Source organism: Podarcis erhardii (assembly GCF_964252035.2).
Source record: "Podarcis erhardii genome assembly, chromosome: 3".
In the NCBI taxonomy this organism is placed as follows: Eukaryota; Metazoa; Chordata; class Lepidosauria; order Squamata; family Lacertidae; genus Podarcis; species Podarcis erhardii.
Genome location: NC_138507.1, coordinates 122,859,107 through 122,883,957, shown reverse-complemented (window position 1 = coordinate 122,883,957; position 24,851 = coordinate 122,859,107). Strand labels below are relative to the sequence as shown.

The window sequence follows — 24,851 nt, the reverse complement described above, 5'->3', positions numbered from 1 at the left end:
AAAACACAACCTGAAGCATCTTTAACTCGAGGTATGACTGTAATGTAAAGGTAAAGGGATCCTGACCATTAGATCCAGTTGTGGCTGACTCTGGGGTTGCGGCCCTCATCTCGCTTTACTGGCCGAGGGAGCTGGTGTACAGCTTCTGGGTCATGTGGCCAGCATGACTAAGCTGCTTCTGGCGAACCAGAGCAGTGCACGGAAATGCCGTTTACCTTCCTGCCAGAGTGGTACCTATTTATCTACTTGCACTTTGATGTGCTTTCGAACTGCTAGGTTGACAGGAGCAGGCAGCTCACCCCATTGCGGGGATTCGAACCACCGACCTTCTGATCGGCAAGCCCTAGGCTCTGTGGTTTAGACCACAGCGCCACCCACGTCCCTGGTATGACTGTAGTCTCTCCAATGTTCTTATGCCCCATATCTTGTGCCGTCGGCTACTGTAAGAGGCAGCTAGTTCCTCTCCTGCCAAATGTCTCCTACTGAAAGTCCCTTCCTGTCCTTTGCTGGAAGAGGCCAGCCCACTGCCCTGTCACTGAGCTACAGAAAGGTTGAGCAAGTGGGGAGGAGCGGGGCCTTCTCCCCGAGGCACTTATGGGGCAGGAACACTCCCTCTCGGGTCCAACTCGGGTGGCGTTTGCTGAAAGCTGCCTGGCCAAAACGAGACATGAGAAGGAAGAGGGAGGCAGGACGACATGGGAAACAGACCAGTAAGTGCAGGGATCAGCAAACTTTATCAGCAGGGGGCCGGTCCGCTGTCCCTCAGACCTTGTGGGGGGCCGGACTATATTTTGAAGAAGAAAAAAATGAACGAATACCTATGCCCCACAAATAACCCAGAGCTACATTTTAAAGAAAAGCACACATTCTACTCATGTAAAAACACACTGATTCCCGGACCAGTCTGTGGGCTGGATTCAGAAGGTGATTGGGCCGGATCTGCCCCCCAGGCCTTAGTTTGCCTACCCATGAGTAAGTGTGTTTTCGGTTCCTCTGTTGCAGACCAGCATCTCCCTCGAGATCAGGTACCAGGCTATGGATGGCACCGTCGGGGCTTGGAATGACAACGAGTTCTTGGAGAGTCCCAACGCGCCCTCGGAGGGAGACCCCCACGAGATGGACGTCCTGCTGCCCCCACAGCGGCAGTCTCCCAGCAAGACCAGCGCCGCAGAGAGGGCTCTCCGGAGGTAAGGAGACACACCTTCTGAAATGTAACTCGCATGCGTGGCGCTTTCCAAATTGCTCCTATGCATAGGGCATGGGGGGACCTTTCTCACACCAGTCCAGTTTGCCAGAAAACCAATCTGACGAAATCTGCATTTGAAATTCCTCCTTTCTTTTCACCACTCATTTCTACTTCTGCAGAACTTGCCAGATTAACCACGGTTGTTTCTTTTTCATCCATTCCTGGCAGCGGTGCCCTGCCTGCCTGCCTGCCTGCTCTGTTTTCTTCCTTCTCATAATTTTGCTGGAAGTGTCAGTCCTGTATTCGTCTCCAGAGGAGGAAGGATTCCTGCTGTGGTCCAGTGTAAGGGAGACAGACTAATAAAGAAACAAATCACGGGTGTTCCTTCTTTCAGGCCACAGAGAGATGACCCTCACGGAGGCAAAGACGCCGTAACCAGCCAATTTGCTGTACAAAACTGGGCTGAAACATCTAATTGGAACTGTAGATCAACTTCCCAGATCAATACGTTAACAATTCTTGTTGCCAGCAGCAGCTTTAATGGGCATCATGCACCAGCCTGAGCATGTTTAGACGGCCCCCATTTCGGAGGTCAGATGCACTGTTTAATTGCTCTCATTCCAGATGAGAAGAAGCTCTCCATTCAACATCTACCAGCCCAGGTTGCGCTCAGCCACAGTTCTGTTCTGGACGGTCGAGGGGTTCTGGGGCAAGGAGCAGGTTCACAGCCCGAGTTCAGACTCTAACACAGCAAAGGCAGGCAAAGCAAAACCCTGGGTTCAGTAAGGCAAAGTGGAGTACTGCAGAGTTGGAAGTGTGGGAACAGTGAGGATAGCGGGAGAGGATATATTGATTAAATATTATCCTTCTTCACTCACGCTAGTGAGCTGGTAGCAGAACACACCCCCTTGTACGTTGCAGGAAGCCAGTTGATGGATTCGTTAGAATCATTTGAGTCAAGCAGTCCAGTCTGGCTTGTCCAGATTGGGCTGTTCTTGGAAAATTTCCCCTTTAAGTAAAGGGTAAAGGGACCCCTGACCATTAGGTCCAGTCGTGGCCGACTCTGGGGTTGCGGCGCTCATCTCGCTTTATTGGCCGAGGGAGCCGGCGTACAGCTTCCGGGTCATGTGGCCAGCATGACTAAGCTGCTTCTGGTGAACCAGAGCAGCGCACGAAAACATAGTTTACTTTCCCGCCGGAGCAGTACCTATTTATCTACTTGCACTTTGAGGTGCTTTCGAACTGCTAGGTTGGCAGGAGCAGGGACCGAGCAACGGGAGCTCACTCCGTCGCGGGGATTCGAACCGTTGACCTTCTGATCGGCAAGTCGTAGGCTCTGTGGTTTAACCCACAGTGCCACCCGCATAATGACACAACAGTCTTCTTCATCTTTTTAAATTTTTATTTAATCATTTTTTCAATACAAACAACAATCTCAAAACACACATACAACAAAAACCATAATAATGCTCATAACACAGTTACAGATAGGTAGCCGTGTTGGTCTGCCATAGTCAAAACAAAACAAATTCCTTCCAGTAGCACCTTAAAGACCAACTAAGTCAGTTCTTGGTATGAGCTTTCGTGTGCATGCACACTTCTTCAGATACACTGAAACAGAAGTTTCCAGACCCTTCTATATAGTGAGAAGGTGGGGAGGGGTATTTCAGAAATAGACTGGAAAGAGAAGCTGCTGAATTACAACTTATCACCAAACTTAAAACCATGGAGAAACCTGGTCTGAACAATGACCTTGGATTCTTATCTCATTATACATGACAAAGCCATTTTTCACCTTCTCACCCCTTGCTTTTTCCTGTAAGACCTATTGCAGTCGTTAAGAGTCGTCAACAGGCTCATCACAGCTATCTGCCAATCACCCATTCCCACCCCCCTTCTGAGTAATACCCCTCCCCACCTTCTCACTATATAGAAGGGTCTGGAAACTTCTGTTTCAGTGTATCTGAAGAAGTGTGCATGCACACGAAAGCTCATACCAAGAACTGACTTAGTTGGTCTTTAAGGTGCTACTGGAAGGAATTTGTTTTGTTTTGCTCATAACACAATTTGCCAATTCAGATTTGAATACCAATATACCTATGACTACACCTTTTTAACAATATTTTCCCACCTCTCCTCCCCCTACTTCCCACCACTCTCCACCTTATCGCTTAAATATTCCTTCCAGATTTCTACAGATTTCTCCAATCTTAATTTGCGACAGTCTTCTTTAAAAGTAATGATAAAGTTTACTTACATTCAGTTCACAGTATTGTCCTGAAGGCAGGCTTTATCTTGTAGTTATGGGTACATTTGTAGCCAGGCCTCAGCCTTTCTACCTTGTGGCTTCCATCCTCTGAAAGGATGAGTCATGTGCTGCTGGCTAAGAGCCAGCAGAAGATGGCAAAAGATGAAAATTTTATTTATTTATTTATACATACATACATACATACATACATACATACATACTCCATTCATCTGGCTGAGTTTCCCCAGCCACTCTGGGTGGCTCCCAATCAAGTGTTAAAAACAGTACAGCATTAAATATTAAAAACTTCCCTAAACAGGGCTGCCTTCAGAGGTCTTTTAAAGATAAGAAAGCTGCTTATTTCCTTCACATCTGAAGGAAGGGTGTTCCACAGAGCAGGCGCCACCACCGAGAAGGCCCTCTGTCTTGTTCTCTGTAACCTCACTTCTCGCAATAAGAGAACCGCCAGAAGGCCCTTGGAGCTGGACCTCAGTGTCTGGGCAGAATGATGGGGGTGGAGACGCTCCTTCCGGTATACAGGACTGAGGCCGTATACCTGAGCCAAAATGAGCCAAAAGAGGAAGATGGCCGTGTGGCATGACTTGCCCCTTCATAGGGTCTGCCAGGGTCACGCCCATCTACCTGGTCACACACAGAAGAAGGAGGCTCCAGACCAGGTGTGACAGGCCTGGAAACGATGCCTTATGAGGAACGGCTAAGGGAGCTGGGCATGTTTAGCCTGGAGAAGAGGAGGTTAAGGGGTGATATGATAGCCATGTTCAAATATATAAAAGGATGTCACATAGAGGAGGGAGAAAGGTTGTTTTCTGCTGCTCCAGAGAAGCGGACACGGAGCAATGGCTCCAAACTACAAGGAAGAAGATTCCACCTAAACATTAGGAAGAACTTCCTGACAGTAAGAGCTGTTGGACAGTGGAATTTGCTGGCAAGGAGTGTGGTGGAGTCTCCTTCTTTGGAGGTCTTTAAGCAGAGGCTTGACAACCAGATGTCAGGAGTGCTCTGATGGTGTTTCCTGCTTGGCAGGGGGTTGGACTCGATGGCCCTTGTGCTCTCTTCCAACTCTATGATTCTATGATTCTATGATTCTAGGAAGTCCTCCTGGCTGTACCAACATTCCCCTGCATGTCCACTCTAGGAAACTGGACTCCTTGTATTTGACTGCTACAGTGAAGATACATCCCACAGGAAGGGACCCCCAAAGGTCATCTGGTCCAACCCCAAGGTCATCTGGCAAATCACAGATAAAACATCCCTGACCGTCCAACCTCTGCTTAAAAACACCAGCCAAGGAGAGCCCGCCACCTTCTGAGGAAGTTTGTTCCACTGTCAAACAGCTCTTTCCGTCAGAAAGTTCTTCCTAATATTTCCCCATATTTTGCCAGAATCTCCTGACTTGTCATTTGAATCCAGCAGTTCAGGTCCTCCCCTCTGGAGCAGCAGGAAACCACCTTGCTCCATCTTCCATGAGACAACCCTTCAGCTCTTTAATTAATAATAATAATAATAATAATAATAATAATAATAATAATAAATAATTAATAATAATAATAATTAATTGTTGTTGTTGTATTTATACCCCGCCCTTCCCGGTTCAAAAACCGGGCTCAGGGCAGCTAACAACAAATTAAAAACACTTTAAAACACTTAATTATAAAAGCAGCATAAAATACAGTATAAAAACATGAATAACAATAAAATTCAAAAATCAGTTTAGGGGAAATAAGCATTAGATAATTCCCAGGGCTAGCTGGCTGAATTGGTCCTACTTGGGCCAGCGAGGAGACCAGGGGAGAATTAGCTGTGGGGTCTCAGAGCGGGTAATCTTCATAAAAGGGGAGGGGGAAGGAAGGGAAGGGAAATAAAAGATCAGGCTGAATTCAAATTAAAGGTCAGGCAGAATAGCTCTGTCTTACAGGCCCTGTGGAAGGAGGTTAAATCCTGCAGGGCCCTAGTCTCATGGGACAGAGCATTCCACCAGGTCGGAGCCATCCCTGAGAAGGCCCTGGCCCTGGTGGAGGATAGTCTGACTTCCTTAGAGCCCGGACCTCTAAACTATGATTATTCACAGACCTTAAGGTCCTCTACGGGCAGACCAGGAGAGGCGGTCGCATGTCACCTCTTCAGTTCCCGACGGTTAGAGCTGTTCAACAGCGGAACAGACTCACCAGTCAGGGATTCTTTAGCCGCGATGTGTGCCTTGCAGAGGGTTGGACTGGATGACCCTTGGGGTCGGTTGCTACGTTGCATCTTTGTGGCGTGACATTGCCTGGTAGAACAGTGGAGCGATGCAGGTAACTCTGGAAATAAAATATGCCAGGAGCAACTTGGGCGGTAAAACTCTGCGAACTCCCAAGCTGAGGTTATCTGGTGCATGGCTTAGGGAAGAGAGCATCATTTCCCCCAGTCAAAGTGTTTAGAGAAGAATTATGCACCTTGCTCCTCAATTGACGCTGGCGCTTTGAAGGTTTTGTACAACTCCAGGAATAATCGAAGAGGCTGCTGAACCGGCGAGTTGTTTTGCATGTCATGCCCTCTGGTGGGTAATTTGAGTACAACAATAACACAGGTGACTGAGGAGCGAGGAGAGATCAGGATATATTAGCTACTTTGGCAGATCCTAAAGCAATCTTGAGGGACGCGGGTGGCGCTGTGGGTTAAACCACAGAGCCTAGGACTTGCCGATCAGAAAGTTGGTGGTTCGAATCCCCGCGACGTGGTGGGCTCCCGTTGCTCGGTCCCTGCTCCTGCCCACCTAGCAGTTCGAAAGCATGTCAAAGTGCAAGTAGATAAATAGGTACCACTCCAGCGGGAAGGCAAACAGCATTTCTGTGCGCTGCTCTGGTTTGCCAGAAGTGGCTTAGTCCTGCTGGCCACATGACCCGGAAGCTGTACGCCGGTTCCTCAGCCAATAAAGTGAGATAAGCACTGCAACCCCAGAGTCGGCCACGACTGGACCTAATGGTCAGAGGTTCCTTTACCTTTACCTAAAGTTCTGGGAGGGACGCGGGTGGCGCTGTGGGTTAAACCATAGAGCCTAGTGCTTGCCGATCAGAAGGTCAGCGGTTCGAATCCCCGTGACGGGGTGAGCTCCCGTGGCTTGGTCCCTGCTCCTGCCAACCTAGCAGTTCAAAAGCACATCAGAGTGCAAGTAGATAAATAGGTACTGCTCTGGCAGGAAGGTAAATGGCGTTTCCGTGCGCTGTTCTGGTTCGCCAGAAGCGGCTTAGTCCTATTGGCCACATGACCCGGAAGCTGTACGCTGGCTCCCTTGGCCAGAAAAGCGAGATGAGCGCCGCAACCCCAGAGTCGGTCACAACTGGACGTAATGGTCAGGGGTCCTTTTACCTTTACCTAAAGCAATCTTGACCAAGGCAACATGAATGGAAGGGCATATTCAGAGGAGATGTGGCAAGTGAGACATCAAGGGCTTGCTTAATTCCCCTGATGTCCTCAGATTCTCACCTGCAAATGTGGCTGCAGCCAGCGCTGACACCACGAAGACTTAGTTCTGGTCTCAAAGTTTGGCGGGTAAAAAACAACCTGGGTAGCTAGAACCAATGGGTGGAGAAAGGATCTGCGCCCATTGGATTTCTCCTGCACAGATCCTTCACAACCAAAGCACATATCTCAAGGCCAATGGTGGATCAGGAACTCTTCGATCGCTTCACAATGTGTTATTCTGAGCTGAGGGCTGCTTCATGCCATAGCTGTCAAGTGTCCCTTATTTGGCGGGACAGTCCCTTATCCCAGCGCCATGTCCAACTGCTGTCCCTTATTGATGAGGCTTCATTTGGCTGCTGGCTGGGCTTTCTGCCTTTGGCTCAGAGGGGCTCAGAAGTTGAACATACCTGTGCCCATAAAATCCCTTATTTTGGCTGCTGATCCCTTATTTTCGAGGCTGCTGGTCCCTTATTTTCAAATCTGTAAGTTGACAGCTATGCTTCATGCATGGCAAGGAAGGAGAGCACGACTCAGTGGATATACACAAACGTGACTGTCACCCGCCAGTTGTTTCCTTCAGCATCCAGAAGAAAATGCAGGAATCGCAGCCCGGTTCTGGTAGGGTTGCCACACTTGTCCCCATCTGCCAGAAAAACATTTTTTAAGAAACAGATAAAAGTTCCTGGAAGCTTTAAAGTGGGTTCCAGAATTTTCTTGAGTAAGAGTGGCACTCTAGGCTTGGTTGGTGACAGCTGGAGTTGCAAATAAAGGGAGGAAGGCTGAAATTTCCACACAAGGAAAGCACACACACACACACACACACACACACACACACACACTGTCAGCACACACGCTGACAACAAGGTTGGAAGTAAGACAATGTATGCTGCCGATACTTTGAATTTTGCTGTTTCAGGATTGTTAATTACTGGACTGAGATTATACCGTGCTGGAGAGATAAAGAAGGAATGTAAATAGCTTTTATATACAGTCATACCTCATGTTATGTTTGCTTCAGGTTGCACGTTTTCAGGTTGTGTCCTGCGGTGACCCGGAAGTAACGGAATGGGTTACTTCCGGGTTTCGCCGCTCACGCATGTGCAGGTGTGCAAAATGACACCACGCGCATGCGCAGAAGCGGCAAATTGCGACCTGCGCATGCGCAGATGTGCACACGCGGGTTGCGTTCTTTTCAGGTTGTGAACGGGCCTCCGGAACGGATCCCATTCGCAACCAGAAGTACCACTGTAATAGGAACAGAATTGCTTGTGCAACCGGTCAAGCAATAAAGAAGCGCTTGACTGTGAATTTGAGTTCTTGTCCGCTGCCTCCGGGGAAAACTCTGCTACAAACCGTAAGAAGTGGTTTTACTGAGGTGCCACCACACAAGCAGAAAAGCTCAGCGGAAGTGTGTTGGCGGTAACCTCTAATGCCATCACCAATCCCTGCTGCCTTCCGGTGCTCAAAGAGACAGGTAAAACTTGGGTAATCCCATTCCTGTTGTTGCCACCCATCCACGCAGGCAAGAAGAGGACGAGATGTATTACCACAGCGACGACGAGCTTCTGGGCGAGGGGGACACCATCAGCCAGGGCTCTCTCAACGCCAGGTACAAGGAACCCAGAGAAACTTGGGTCTCCTTTCTGGATTGCTGTGGTGGAGTTGAGCAGAAGCTGAGTGGGCAACAGCTGTCCTTGCAGGGAAGGCGGAGAACCGCCACCATTGTTCCTGGTCCTCATAGATGCTCATGCAAAGATGAAAGATGCAGGGCAGCCATGAGGCAGGAGAGGCTGTGTTGCGCCATCTCTCTTCCCCTGCATGGCACATGAGAATGTGGGACGGTGGCAGGGAGATCTCACCTGGTGCCGATTTCTCTGATGTGCGCAAACTTGTCCAAGGGCGTGGAGTGCCATGGGGCATGTGATATCAAAGCATGTGAGTGAGTCTTTGCATCCTGGGTCGTAGTTCTGTAGATGAGGGGAAGAATTGGGACGGGGCAGGACAAACAGTGATGGGATTGCTTGGTGGGCCAACGAGGATCCTCCATCTGTGGAGAAGGTGGATAAAAGGAAGTTCATCTCGGTTATAAGGCTAGAACTTGCGGACATCCAATGAACGCTTGAAGTTGCGTGGTGAATCCCCCCCCCCCCAGTGGAAATAAAGACTCAAGACACAATTATTAAGGTTAATGGGCTAAAAAAGGCCACAGCTTTATTGGTTACAGGTGATGAGCGGTATTGGCTTAGGCATTGGTCCTAACCAACTATATCCGACTCCAGTCCAGAAGTCTGGGAAGGGTTAACCACCACTAGGGGGAGTCCTGCTGATGCACATCAACTAGGAACTCCCCCAGGGTCACCAATAGGGGGCGTGCCTTGGGCCCTCACCTCTATAGGCTTCGGACAGGGTCACACCCCCTGGAATCCTTTATCAGACTGCTCTTCAATATGTGGGGCAGGTGATGGCGCTTCCTCTCCTCTTCCAACTACAGAACAATACCAATGCCTAACCACCAATACCCAGAAAGTTGTGACGATTTGCTGCAAGGTGGGCAAAAACCAAGTGGCTGGTGCCAATTTGCCAAGTGGGAAAATTCCTACCAGGCCCCTCAACGGCGACCAACCAAGGTCCATAGCAAGGTCAAGGAACGGAAACCTTATAGGGTGGGAGGGTGGGAAAAGCAGGAACAGCTGGCAGGTGGGGAAAGAGGAAGGTCCCTGGCTGTGCCTGTGTTTAAATAGGGCAGGCCATGCCCCCAGAGCCAACCAATTGGCTGGCCAGGAATCCCCCCCCCAAATCGTGCAGGGCTGGGCTCGTGAAGCCTGCAACTTCACCTCTTTCAAGAGCGGAAGCGGTTTTTCAGGACAGAGAAAAGAAAAGACTTATTCAACAGTGCATGGTTAAACTGTGGAACTCCCTGCCACAGGAGGCAGTGATGGCCACCCACTGGGATGGCTTTAAAAGATGGTGGTGGAGGAGGACTACCAATGGCTAGCAGCCACGATGGCTTTGCTCTGCCTTCACAGCTGGAGGCAGCGATGCTTCTCAATCCCCATTACTGGAATTTGTAGGAGGGGAGAGGGCTCCTGTACATGTATTCTGCTTGTATCTTTTCTCACAGGCATCTGGCTGGCCAAATGCACAGGATGCTGGATGGGCCCTTGGCTTGATCCAGCAAAGTGCTTCCTATGTTCTTACGTTCACAGAGGGAGGGGATGAAATGCCTTTGCAGAACAAGCAAAGGAAAACCTTTGCCATTGAGCATTGCCAGCCTTGGCAAATCTTGTTTAGTCGTTTAGTCATGTCCGACTCTTCCTGATCCCCTGGACCAGAGCAGGTCAGGCACTCCTGTCTTCCACTGCCTACCGCAGTTTGGTCAAACTCATGCCGGTAGAATGCTGTCCCACCATCTCGTCCTCCATCGTCCCCTTCTCCTTGTGCCCTCCATCTTTCCCAACATCAGGGTCTTTTCCAGGGAGTCTTCTCTTCTCATGAGGTGGCCAAAGTCTTGGAGCCTCAGCTTCAGGATCTGTCCTTCCAGTGAGCACTCAGGGCTGATTTCCTTCAGAATGGAGAGGTTTGATCTTCTTGCAGCCCATGGGACTCTCAAGAGTCTCCTCCAGCACCAGAATTCAAAAGCATCAATTCTTCGGCAATCAGCCTTCTTTATGGTCCAGCTCTCACTTCCATACATCACTACTGGGAAAACCAGAGCTTGAACTATAGGAACCTTTGTTGGCAAGGTGATGTCTCTGCTTTTTAAGATGCTGTCTAGGTTTGTCATTGCTTTTCTCCCAAGAAGCAGGCGTCTTTTAATTTCGTGACTGCTGTCACCATCTGCAGTGATCATGGAGCCCAAGAAAGTAAAATCTCTTGGCCAATCTAGGACTCTCAAGATATTTTGGACTTCAATTCCCACGTGTCCCAGACAGGATGGCTGGAGAATGCAGGGGCTGCTGGGATTTTTCATCTAAAACTTTTGCTTGGTACCAGGTTGTCAAAACATGGTCTAAAACTATTCATATTATGGGCTGTTGCTTTTTGGCAGCGATCTTTTTAATTTATCGTGTTCTGTGACCTTAGTATACTTTTATTGTTGTTCTCTTTTTAAAATTTATATACTGCCCTTCACCATAACATCTCAGGGCAGTTCTCAGAATAAAATACAATATATAAACATAAGTAAATAATGAAAACAGAACAATAACCCCCAACCCTTCACACAGGGTTTGTCTGCATGTTGAGAAGGAATTGGGGCAGAGGCAACTTGCGTGCGACACAAAAGCATCGAAGAGCCTTTCCATCTCTTAATGTCGTTTTTGTGGACTAGATCCCATCATCGGATCTATAGGAACATATGAAACAGATTTATACAGATTAAGATATGAGGGAAATGTATAGTTAGACTATGAAGCACTTTTTCTTTGCAGAAATAGGAGGGTCTCCCTGCTATGCAGTTGGCTGTACCTGCAATTCATAGTCCTCAATAAAACTTTAGGATGATCTTGTTAATTCCCTTCTGAAGTTCATTGTCTTTTTTTTAAAAAAAAAAAAATATTTATTGAAATTTTAACAAAATACAACAAAAAAAGAAGAAACACAAAACAGAAAAATACACAAAACACAAAAAATAGATAAAAATAGAAAAAAGAAAGAAAAAAATCCGTTATTCTTTTTCTAACTTTGAAGCTCATTACCTTATTTCCTTGACCTCCTCACACCTCCCCTTTTTGTATTCCCATTTACATAATCAAATCAGCAAATCCTTACCCTCTTTCCATTTATCATCTTTAGCTTTGTATCTTAACATATCACAACTCCAAGGTTTTCATCCATAAATTCATTTTTGCATACTCTTTCTAACTTTGTCACTAATACCACATATTTTTAGTCCAACATCATTTTAACATTCATAAATTTTACACTGTTTCTGTAGATAGTCTTTAAATTTCTTCCAATCCTCTTCCACCAGCTCTTCTCCCTGGTCTCGGATTCTGCCAGTCATTTCCGCCAATTCCATATAGTCCATTACTTTCATCTGCCATTCTTCCAGGGTGGGTAGATCTTGTGTCTTCCTTAAGTTCATTGTCATTAAGTCTTTGAGAACTTGAAGGGTCTTAATGCAGAATTATAAAACTGGAAGGGACCCAAAGAGACCCCTCATCCAACCCCCAGACCAGGTGGGGTCTGACCAAGGCAGAATAGGATTATGACTTCCTTTGACCCGGACACTAGATGTCGGTTGATGCAGCCCAGAATTGCATTCGCTTTTTCGGCCGCAGCATCACACTGCTGGCTCATGTTGACTCGCAGAGCTTGCACCGAGCTGGTGGATTTCCTCCTGGCAATCTTCCAGCAACTTTGTCCACCCCGTGCCTCTGAAGCCAAGCATGGGAATATTGCCGTGCTGCTAGAAAAGTGGGTGGCATTAATTATTGCAGCTGCTGCCATAGCAACCTGGTACCCAAGGGCTCAGATCCTTCCTCCGCTGCCCTTCATGTTCAATGTGTGCTGACAGCTGAGCTTTAAAGAGCCAGAGGGGGAGAGGAAAAATCCACAGGTTTTTCTTTTCCTAACTTCACAGGTTGACAATACTTAGCCTTGCCTCTTCTTTCTCTCTCTCTGACATAATGAACACATTTGAAACCGCTGCTTTCTGTTTGCTGAGCCAAATAGACCAGAATAGTGTGACAGTCTGAAGCTGTCGCTCTCCAATGTCTCTGGGAAGGACATTTCTACATCTGTGGTCTTGGGATCTTTCTTAAAAAAAACAGGAGATAGCAGGAACTGAACCTGTGGCACTTCTGCCTGAACAATTTGGCACTGAGCATCCCACTTCCATCCAGCAATGGTCAGCATCTATCAGCAGCTTCACGAGAGACCAGATTTCAAAACGCACTCGTTTCTGCTGGGCTGCACATTATATTAAAAACATATCAGCCCCACCAGGGAAAGGAAAACACACAGAATATGTATTCAGGCTCAGGAAACATACTCTGTGGAGTTCCCTAACTTTTTCCCCTGCACATTATTTTTTATTGGGGTGGGTGAGTGTGCCTGGGCAGGAATAATCACAGCTATTGCATCTCTAACAGACAACCACCCAACCTTTGCTTAAAAACCTCCAAGGAAGGAGAGTCCACAAGCTCTTGAGGGATACCGGTCCACCGTTGAACAGTTTTTACTGTCAGAAAGTTCTTCCTGATGTTTAGTTGGAATCATCTTCCTTGTCATGTTCCACAGGGCAGGCACCACCACCGAGAAGGCCCTCTGCCTGGTTCCCTGTAACTTGGCTTCTCGCAGGGAGGGAACCGCCAGAAGGCCCTCAGAGCTGGACCTCAGTGTCCAGGCTGAACGATGGGGGCATAGCTGTCAACTTTTCCCTTTTTTAGGGGAAATTCCCTTATTTCAAAGAGGATTCCTTGCAAGAAAAGGGAAAAGTTGACAGCTATGGATGGGGGTGGAGACGATCCTTCAGGTCTACTGGGCCAAGGCCATTTAGTGCTTTAAAGGTCAGCAACAACACTTTGATTGGATTGAATTGAATCCATTGGTTTTGGTCTTCCCGTCCAGAGCAGCTCAAAGCAAGCTTGCTCTGTTGTTGTTGTTGTTGTTGTTGTTGTTGTTTAGTCGTTTAGTCGTGTCCCACTCTTTGTGACCCCCTGGACCAGAGCACGCCAGGCACTCCTGTCTTCCACTGCCTCCCGCAGTTTGGTCAGACTCATGTTTGTAGCTTCGAGAACACTGTCCCACTATCTCGTCCTCTGTCGTCCCCTTCTCCTTGTGCCCTCCATCTTTCCCAACATCAGGGTCTTTTCCAGGGAGTCTTCTCTTCTCATGAGGTGGCCAAAGGATTGGAGCCTCAGCTTCACGATCTGTCCTTCCAGTGAGCACTCAGGGCTGATTTCCTTCAGAATGGAGAGGTTTGATCTTTTTGCAGTCCATGGGACTCTCCAGAGTCTCCTCCAGCACCAGAATTCAAAAGCATCAATTCTTCGGCGATCAGCCTTCTTTATGGTCCAGCTCTCACTTCCATACATCACTACCTTCCCCTTTTCCATTATTCTTCCTTCCTACCTGGGTTAATATTGACAGTGCTGTCCATTCTGCAAGAAAGTAGAGAAAAATCCACTGATGATTCCGGTGAGATTTGGCAGCTCCTGCAGGCTTCATTACCGAAGCATTTGCCGACTGCGTTTTGACATAGTTGGGAAAGATGTCTCATTAGTCAGCTAATTTCCGTTCCCACCGGGAGGAGAAAACAAACCTTCTCTTGGATGGAAATAATCAGTGAACGGCTCTGCCAAGGCCTCAGCAGATCAGCTGCTTTTGCAGCCCAGCCTTGTCTGTTTGGTTCATCACCCTTGTATTTTGGGTGTTTTTTTTTTTTTTTTTTTGTAAAAAGCTCATCACAATTCAGCTGTCCAAAGCCGTTCTGGAAAAGGGCTGTGCTGACAAAACCAGAATGCAAACATCTGCCGGGAGATTCAGCACAGATAAAAGAAAGTCCTTCTTCACACAGGACATTGTTAACCTGGGGAACTCCCTGCCACAGGAGTCAGTGACCCACAATTGAGAAGATCCATTTGAGGCTGCCAATTTTGGGGCTTGCACAGGGTGCCATATAATTGCAGATGACCAAAGCCAGCCCCTTTACACACAGCGAAGCCAACACTCAAAGCATCCTCCTAATAGTAATAATAATAAATTTTATTTATACCCCACCCTTCCCAGCCAAGACTGGGTTTCAGGGCGGCTAACACCAGATATAAAATTGATTAAAATACGACTTTAAAACAAGATTAAAATACAACATTAAGATGCAGCCTCATTTCAGCAGAAACTCAAAAACTTTTTGGGGAAAGAAAACGTCAACTCTTCACCAAGGCCAACTATCCAGACTGGTCCTATGTGGGCCAGAAAAAAGCCAGGGGAGCCCCCAAATAGGAGCTCCATCACAGAAGGAGAAAGGAAAAAGGAAAGAGGGGGGAGGGGATCAAGTTGATTCCAAGCCAAAGGCCAGGCGGAACAACTCTGTCTTGCAGGCCCTGCGGAAAGAAATCAGATCCCGCAGGGCCCTGGTCTCATGAGACAAAGCGTTCCACCAAGTTGGGGCCAGTGTTGAAAAGGCCCTGGCCCTGGTGGAGGCTAATCTAACTTCCTTACGGCCCGGGACCTCTAGGGTGTGGCTATTTATGTACCTAGAAATTGGGGTTCTGTTTATTAACACCCCAGGGGGTCTAGCTGTTTACTGGCTGTGGGTGGTCTCCATATTATATCACCGTAAGTCATATTATTTCCTACTGCTTTCCGTTACTGCGTTCGGTCTTGTGCTGCTGGCTCTGAATACAATGTGGAATGAGGAAATGCCATTTTTGATCAGGACCAGTTTTTGCTGTTCAGATTTTGCATGGTTTATTCTGCTTCCGAGGAGTGAACTGGACATTTGGGGATGGATCCAGTTTGGCACTGAGTAGCAGCAAAACTGGGGTGTGTGGAGGAGAAGGAGGGAGAGGTTCATAGCTGAAAAGCAGCAGGTGGGATAACATACCTAACCTTTGCCTAGCCCACTAGTGCCATCTCCGGGGTGCCTAGGGGCCTGGGCACCCACAAATGTTTTGCTCTGGTGCCTGTGGGTGCCCAGCCTCCACCCCCTGCCACCATCGCGTACCACCCGCCAGCGGGCATAATTGGTTTTATTCCAACCGGCATTTGGACAGTGAAGGGTTCTTAAGAGTGCTGTGCTGTTTTTTTATCACCTGTATTCTCATAGATTTGTTTGTCTCTGCTGCATGCTTGTGTGAAATTCCGTGATGTTTGCACATGGCTCTTAATGTTAAAGTAATATCTCCATTAAAAAACACGAGCAATTTGTTTTAACTCTGCTTCTCCATTTGTCACGTAAATGGACCAGTCTGGGTGAAGACGGAGATGACTTTGAAAGGTAAATATGGTGTGCAGTGATGCATGAGCCAGAGGGTTGGGATTTAATTATTCACAATATTTCCTCGTTCATCCGAACAGCAATTTTTCATTTGCACTGGGAGATTTTACAGCGTTCTACCTCTCCGAGGAAGTAATTTTCAATTATTTTACACAAATGATGTTCAAATGCAAAGGCATTGCGGTTCATCTGCACTAAGCTGGCTGAATTTAGCTCCCACTGAAACCAAGAGGACTCAGTCGTGACTAAGTTATCCCATTGATTTCATTGGGAACTAAGTTCCACTCACAGTACAACCCTGTGCATGTCTACTCAGAAGTAACTCCCACTGAGCTCAATAGAACTCATATCTCCCAGCCCTCAAGTGGACACTCTCAAATTTGGGGATTTATTTTTTACATTTTATCCTGAAAACCTTTTGGCTCTAAAAAGCTATTTTTACCTTAATGTTCAAAGACCCCCAGCTCCACTGCCTTTCCCCTATGCATACTTCCAGTGAGCCAGCATGTTGCAGTGATTAGACCATCTGACTGGGGCTTGTGAGAGACCAGTCTTCCAATCCACACTCCGCCATTAAGCTCACTGGGTGACCTTGGCCTCTCATCCTAACCCACGTCATAGGGTTGTTGTGCAGATGAAGTGAGGGAGAGAGCCATGCACACACCACCTTGAGGCCCACGGAGGAAATAATAATTAAAATAACGTTGAACAGGCCTCCTGGAGAGAGCTTTCCCTAGGGGTCTGTGCCCCACTTGTTATAGGGCTCCCAAGCCAGCAGTGCCCACATCGTGGAAACATTTAAATATTTTTAGACCCAGCTTTCAAACTAGCGAGGCTCTGTTGCCTCTGAGCTTTTATCCTCTAAGCAAGTCACAGGCCTGGTCTTTTGTGTTCCTGGAGAAGGGAGAAAGTCGGCCCTGGGAAATATAATCCCTGTTTACTTTTAAAAATTCATGGGTGGGATGGAGCTCTGGAGCAGAACACAATCTGGCCCCAGTGAATTATTGATCCGCTCCTTTTCTTTGGCCTGGCAGTGACGCATCTGCTTCCATGCTCATCTCATGTCAAGCACCCCACTGGCCTCACATCTCCCTTGTCTTCCAGGTGCTCTCCATGGTGCTGATTCCATATTTCACTTAATTCCATAAAATACACCGCTCGATTGCAACCCCCCCCCCAAAAAACCCCTCAAAGCGGTTTACACAAAAAGATGAAACACTAAAATGATCAGTCAGGAGAATGAATAACAGTTTAATTCTTTCAAAGGGTTAAAATAACAACAGACTAAAAACACAGTAAATCATGCGTCTCTAAAAAATCTGGACAGGATTTGCTTGAACAAAAAGGTGTTTTAGAAGCCACCGAAAAATGCCCAGTGAAGGCGCCTGCCTGAGATCAATAGGGCAGGGAGTTCCAAAGTGTAAATGTGGCTTCACTAAGAGATTGAGCTCTTATAAACGCAGAATGGGTATTATGTGGCATTTGTAACTGGGCCACTTCTGCAGATCGATCCAGTCGAGTGGACGCATATGGGTTCATGCAATTCTGCAACTAAACTGGTCCCAAGTTGTTGGTGGCTTTTATATACACCTTCAACCTTTCCCGGTAGCAAAACTGCAACCTATGCAGGTCTCTGAGCACGGGGGTTCTATGCTGACAAGGCCTTGCTCCCGTCCTCTAGGTCAAGTGCAAGGAGGAGGAGTTTGGATTTGATATCCTGCCTTTCACTCCCCTTCAGGAGTCTCAAAGTGGCTCACATTCTCCTTTCCCTTCCTCCCCCACAACAAACACTCTGTGAGGTGAGTGGGGCTGAGGGACTTCAGAGAAGTGTGACTGGCCCAAGGTCACCCAGCAGCTGCATGTGGAGGAGCAGGGAAGCGAACCCAGTTCACCAGATTACAAGTCCACCACTCTTAACCACTACACCACACTGGCTCTCCCCAACTAGAGCTCCTTGCATCAATCCAGTCTTGCCTACACAATGGAAGGTTCCAGATCCCAGAGTGATGTCAGGAGTGTCGCGAATTACACGCGGCGCTCTTAGCGAAATGCTCAGAGTCCCAGGTTTCTTTTTTTAGTGCAGTCTTTTTAATGTGAGCTATATACAAGTATTTACAAAAGCAGTTCCTACAGAGTACCTGCAACCTTAAGGCAAACGAATACTCTCCACCACAGCACCACCACACCACAGCACAACCACTACACAACCACCATTACTGTTGAACAGGCTTTCCTTTTAAAACAGGTGATAGCCAATCACATTCCTGCTGAGTCACTCTGACCCAGCACTTCACAGAGCATTGCATCAGCCTGTTGAAGCCTGCGGACTTACTCATCATCTGGTGAATCCCAACTTGCAGGCCGTTTTTGTTGACATTTCCATTCCACCTTAAGGAGCAGACGTATGGAATTGTTGCTTGTCACATGCCTGTTTACATTCCAGCACAGTTTGCTGGGAACTTCCGTTGTGTATAGCTTTTGCTTTTAGCTATTCTCTCTCTGATGACGAGGGAGATGACATGTTTCTTTGCCCTGATTTATGATTAATAAATCTGTAGTTGTAGTATGCTCCCACAAGCCTCACACCTATTCTGTATGCGCAGTTCAATCTGCTGACAGTGTACCCTGGATTGGAAGCCCGGGTCGCTGATTTACATCGGAGCAGAGGTGATGGTCTTCACAGTGGGACCGGCCCTCTGCATGCCAACACTTTTGCCCCAAGATGCCCTTTAGCAGAGCCATATGAGATGCACAAGCACGGCTCCCTCCTCCCCGGCCCTGCAATTTCAAAATGTTTCTTTTTCTGAGAGGCTTTTAATCTTCTGTTTTTATTGCCGCCTGTCTTCTGACTTATAGATGGCTGCGTTCCACTTAATTACGGCAATGTTTCTGATGTTTGTTTACTGCAATGTGTGTTCCTCCCCCCCCCCCAAAAAAAATCTGTACTTGTTTCTTTGTTTTGCGACATGAAGCTGCTCTGTGACTGGAAGGTTTGCAATTAATAAATCAATGGATTGATTGATTGATTATTATTTTTTTAAAAAATAAACTCTGAAAAGCAGCCAGGAGTGGCTGCCAGTTTCATCAAAGGGATGATGGCGAGGGGGAAGATGCTTAACCCATATCCCTCCCGCCCTATGTCTCCTCAAACTGCCCTTCTGAAACTGCTTTTCTCCCAGCAGAGGAGAATTGTAGAGTTGGGAGGAGCCCCAAGGTCCTCTAGTCCACCCCCTGCAATGCAGGAACTGCAGCTAAAGGAAGCTTATATCTAACCCCCCCCCCTCACCGCAACCAGAAAAGTAGCTAGAAATGAATGGGGGAATGGCAGGAAGGGAACGGCCATTGGTCAGCAGCCTTCAGATGTCTTCTAAAAGTCAGATAGTGGATTATTTCCTTGACATCTGATGGGAGGGCATTCCACAGGGCAGGCGCCACCACCGAGAAGGCCCTCTGCCTGGTTCCCTGCAGCTTCACTTCTTACAAGGAAGGAACCACCAGAAGACCCTCAGCGCTGGATCTCAGTGTCCGGGCTGAATGATGGGGGTGGAGATGCTCCTTCAGGTATAGAGGACCGAGGCTGTTTAGGGCTTTAAATGCTGATCTAGATGTTCAGACTAGGTTTAAGGAAGCTTCCTGCATTCCTGGGTTGAGCAAAACCATTCCCCATCCCCCCTCAGTCATAGAATCATAGCATTGTTGAGTTGGAAGGGCTCTCCAGGGGCCATCTAGTCCAGCCCCCTGCAATGCAGGAATGACCGCTAAATCCTAAATCTGATGTCTTGTTTCTGCTCTCCTGTGCCCTAATCCAGCAGACCATCAGGATTCGGGAGTAAGAGCCGTGATGGGTACCAATCCGTGGCCAGGTAGTTACACTCGGCGCGAAACTCTGGTGTAACCTCTTTCCTTGCAGTTGGGAGCCAAGGCCCCTCCTAGGCTCCCCCCCCCCAAAGCATTTTCTCCGTGCCAAGACGGAGCACCAGGACTGGTTCTGAAATCTGGGGTCCAGTCCCTGAGACTCACAAAAGCCCAACCGAGACTCTCTGAGCATGCACAGATCGTGCGGCAGAGTAAACCACAAGTGGACCAGGAACAGGGGAGGGCTAACAAGAAGAGACTCAAAATATACCTTGGTTTACAACTGTTATGGAAAAATCTAGGTGCGAGGCTGCTCAGCCCCCCAGCTGGTCAGGCAGAGCCCGCGGGTCCCTGCGGAATAAAGGAAGGAGTCCAGCCACCAACCGGAGCAAATAGCTGTAGACCAAAGTTTATTGCGCAACAGGTTCAAAGAGGAATTTTGAACCCCAAGGATGGGGTGACAAGGACTTTTAAAAGTTTCCCACCATATCCCAGAATACAGTTCGTACAGCATCATTGCTACATCACTGACATATCACAAAAGGGGAGGGGTAGACAGGGGTTGGGACACGGGTGGCGCTGTGGGTTAATCCACAGATCCTAGGACTTGCCGATCAGAAGGTCGGCGGTTCAAATCCCCACGATGGGGTGAGCTCCCGTTGCTCGGTCCCTGCTCCTGCCCACCTAGCAGTTCAAAAGCACGTCAAAGTGCAAGTAGATAAATAGGTACTGCTTTGGTGGGAAGGTAAACGGCGCTTCCATGCGCTGCTCTGGTTCGCCAGAAGTGGCTTAATCATGCTGGCCACATGACCCGGAAGCTGTATGTCGGCTCCCTCGGCCAATAAAGCGAGATGAGCGCCACAACCCCAGAGTTGGTCACGACTGGACCTAATGGTCCAAATGGACTGGACCCTTTACCTTTACCCTTTACCTTTACAGGGGTTACACTAATTTAAACTTGGCAAACCTGTTCAGACAAGTCCTTGGTACCAGATTAGCATAAGCAGACATGGCAGGGCAAGACCCAGGTATAAGATTAGCATAGACAAATATGTCTTAAGTGCCCACCACCCAAAAGTACAATAGAAGTTCCTTTGCATGTCTGGAGCCCGAGGCGAGTCAGGTGATGAGATTTGGCTTCCCTTGGCTAACAATGAGCCCAGCAATTGTCACCTCTGAGAACTTCCTGGAGTCCTTTTTCAAGGGGAAAATAGCTTTGGAATGGAGGAAACTGGGAAAGGAGATGATTTTATATTATTTTTAAAGCTAAGTAACTTCCGTGAGCTGTCAAGTTGAAAGGATACATTCAGGCATAATATTTGTAACATTTAACTTTAAAGATGTGCTCCCCCATAATTTCCGTAACATAATCGGTTCTGGAGGTCCAGTTGTAAACCAAAGCAGGTTGTAACCCAAGGCGCACTTTTGCCAATGGGGCCGCCCCCCCCCCCAAAATTGGTTGTAATCCCAAAAATGGGTTGTAATCCCCCCCCCAAAAAAGGGACGCAGACTTCCGGGTTTGACGTGGTTGTAATCCAAGATGGTTGCAAACCAAAGTACCACTGTATAGCAATATATATCATAGAATTGTAGAGTTGAAAGGGAGCCAAGGGTCATCTAGTCCAACCCCCAGGTTCCAGGGGGCGCTTGAGGTCCAGGAGCAGTTGACAACCCCCCCAAGAAACAGCGGTCGCGGGACCATGGGTGGCTGAGGTTTTATGGACCCGATCCACAAAGCCCAGCTGTTTCTCTACCTCTTCCAGGTGGTGAAGGGCTCAGATAGCACCCCTTTTCCTGTTTTGGGGTGCGTGGTGTGTGTGTGTAGCAGTTCTCTTTGCCTGTGTTGCTGACCATGCAAGCACAGCTAAGCTGCAGTTGTTTGAGGAGTGACCGATTCGGAGTCAAGGGGTTCCTTCGAATCCTAGCACTGTAAGTTGCAAGGGACCCCCAAAGGCCATCTAGTCCAGCCCTCTGCAATGCAGAGACCACAGCTCACGAATCCCCAACAGAGGGCCACACGACCTCTGCTTAAAAACCTCAAAAGGTGGACAGTCTACCTTCCGAGGTCAGAGAATCATAGAATGGTAGGTGGGAGGGACCCCTAAAGGTCCTCTAGTCCAACCCCCTGCAATGCGGAAAACGGCCCTTGCATGTGTCAGGCTAAGTGGTTTTTCTGAGCAGGGAGGAAATGAGCTTCTCTGTCTTTGACTCCCATGATTTAATTGCCATCTGCTTTTGCTCTTCTGCAACAGCGATGAGCATGGAGACTCCAGGTAGATGCATGTTTTCTGGGCTGCAGTTTTTCTTTCTTTCTTTCTTTCTTTCTTTCTTTCTTTCTTTCTTTCTTTCTTTCTTTCTTTTTTCTTTCTTTCGTACAATTTATTAATTTTGTAATAACAAAAAACAAAAAACTAAAAAAACACATCATAATCCAAAATTTAACTGTTGTTGTTTAGTCGTTTAGTTGTGTCCAACTCTTCGTGACCCCCTGGACCAGAGCACGCCAGGCCCCCCTGTCTTCCACTGCCTCTAACTCATACATCTTAATTGACTTCCCTCCACTCCCACTCCTGGTTCCATTATTTTATACTTTTTCATGCACGTCTGTGGAGTCTTATAAGGACATAGGTGGCTCTGTAGGTTAAACCACAGAGCCTAGGATTTGCCGATCAGAAGGCCAGCGGTTTGAATCCCCGTGACAGGGTGAGCTCCCGTTGCTCGGTCCCTGCTCCTGCCAACCTAGCAGTTCAAAAGCACCTCAAAGTGCAAGTAGATAAATAGGAACCGCTCCGGCGGGAAGGTGAACGGCGTTTATGTGCGCTGCTCTGGTTCTCCAGAAGCGGCTTAGTCATGCTGGCCACATGACCCGGAAGCTGTACACCGGCTCCCTCGGCCAATAAAGCGAGATGAGCGCCGCAACCCCAGAGTCGGTCACGACTGGACCTAATGCTCAGGGGTCCCTTTACCTTTATGGAGTGTTATATTCTTAACAATCCAATTTTAAAATCTTATTCATGTTACAAGTGACCTTTAGAAGTTTGACTAATGTAGAAACATACTGTATTTTTCGCTCTATAAGACACACCAGACCACAAGACGCACTTAGTTTTTGGAGGAGGAAAACAAGAAAAAAAATATTCTGAATCTCAGAAGCCAGAAAAGCAAGAGGGATCTCTGCGCAGTGAAAGCAGCAATCCCTCTTGCTGTTCTGGCTTCTGGGATAGCTGCGCAGCCTGCATTCGCTCCATAAGACGCACACACATTTCCCCTTACTTTTTAAGAGGGAAAAAGTGAGTCTTATACAACAAAAAATACGGTATACACAAAGCTTGCGATATGTGCCTTAAAATCCCCCCCCCCTTTTTAAAAAACAACAACAACAATGTCCTTTTCTTTCTTGGGTTTCAAATTGTGTACTACATCCCGCATAGTTCATTGGTTTGTTTTGCCAATCTTCATTGGCGGTGACTTCTTCCCTCTCTTTCTTCAGCACTGAACATTGTGTGTGTGTGCCTCTGTGTGCATGTGTGTGCATGTCCATACACACATGTGTGCGTTCTAGATACCAGCTCTGCCCTTGAGGTACGCCAGTGGTCCCCAAACCTTTTAGGGGGACACCACCCCCTTAGTCCCATGAAGGCATCCTCAGTGCCCCCTAACCTGTAAAAAGCATCATTAAAAAGAACACCTTGAACCCCCACCAAGGAAGATAGGAGCACAGCACAATTCGAAACAGTAGCAATGAATTCCACATTCACTCCAAATTAAACGGGTTTGTCTAATTAATTTGACAAATCATAGAATGGTAGAGTTGGAAGGGGCCGAGAAAGCCGTCTAGTCCAGGGGAAGGCAAATTAAGGCCCAGGAGCCGGAGCCGGCCCAATCGCCTTCTAAATCTGGCCCGCTGACGGTCCAGGAATCAGCGTGTTTTTACATGATTAGAACGTGTCCTTTTATTCAAAATGCATCTCAGGGTTATTTGTGGGGCCTGCCTGCTGTTTTTAGATGAGCAGAATGTGTCCTTTTATTTAAAATGCATCTCTGGGCTATTTGTGGGGCATAGGAATTCGTTCATCCCCCCCCCATATAGTCCGGCCCACCACAAGGTCTGAGGGACAGTGGCCCGGCCCCCTGCTGAAAATGTCTGCTGACCCCTGGACTCTAGTCCAGCCCCCTGCAATGCAGGAATATTTCACCCAGTCTGGGGCTCAGACCCACAGCCCTGAGATTAAAAGTTTCATGCTCAACTGACTGAGCTGGCCTTGATCCAGGGGCACCAGTTTTTCCAAGCCTGATAGGCACCCCCAGTGCCTTAGCATCCCACAGGTAATCCCACCAACCCCTGGGGGGGGCGCTACCACCATCATTTGGGAAACACTGATGCAGAGCTGTCAACGTTTCCTCTTTTTAAAGGGAAATTCCCTTATTCCAAATAGGACTCCTCGCAAAAAAAGGGAAAAGTTGACAGCTATGCATTAATGTAAATGGTTAAAGTTCCAGAGGTCAGCAAACTTTTTCAGCAGGGGGCTGGTCCACTGTCCCTTAGACCTTGTGGGGGGCCAGACTATTTTTTTGGGGGGGGGTTGAAATGAATTAATTCCTATGCCCCACAAATAACCCAGAGATGCATTTTAAATAAAAAGACACATTCTACTTGTGTAAAAACACGCTGATTCCCGGACCATCTGGGGGCTGGATTTAGAAGGTGATTGGGCCGGATCTGGCCCCCGGGCCTTAGGTTGCCCACCCATGGGTTAAACGATTAGGGAGAGATTTTAATGACTAGGGACCCTGGATGTTTAGGGCTGGCTTGGGTAGATAGGCAGCATTTGTGCTCCCTGCTGTCCTGATGGGAGAATGATTGGGGGGTAGCTTCTGACCTCAATCAGAGCTTCACGGGACTCCCAAAACCCCCAGGGCACTTATGGGGGCAAACCCCTGCCCTCCTCCTCAGCTCCCGGTGGCTGGTGCAAAGGGAGAGTTGCGCTGCCATGCTCAGCGGCTCATCGCAAATGTGGGGAGCAAATATGTGATAGACAAGGAGGAGAAGGTGAGAACCTTGCTCCGTCTAGATCAGAATGGAGAATAAATTGGGCAAAATGAGCGAAGCTGTGCCAAGATTGTTAATTTGTGTAATTCATGTATTTGATTTAATT

At 47.8% G+C, this 24,851-nt stretch overlaps 1 protein-coding gene across 1 annotated transcript in view; it reads left to right on the top strand.

Annotated features, from left to right (window-relative positions):
- The window catches only part of OTOF (otoferlin), a 203,173-nt gene that overhangs the window by 74,917 nt on the left and 103,405 nt on the right, over positions 1–24,851 (top strand). The window contains exon 5 of the mRNA XM_081854518.1: positions 1,003–1,187. Coding sequence (XP_081710644.1) covers positions 1,003–1,187 — 185 coding nt within the window. The remainder of the gene's footprint in view (positions 1–1,002; positions 1,188–24,851) is intronic.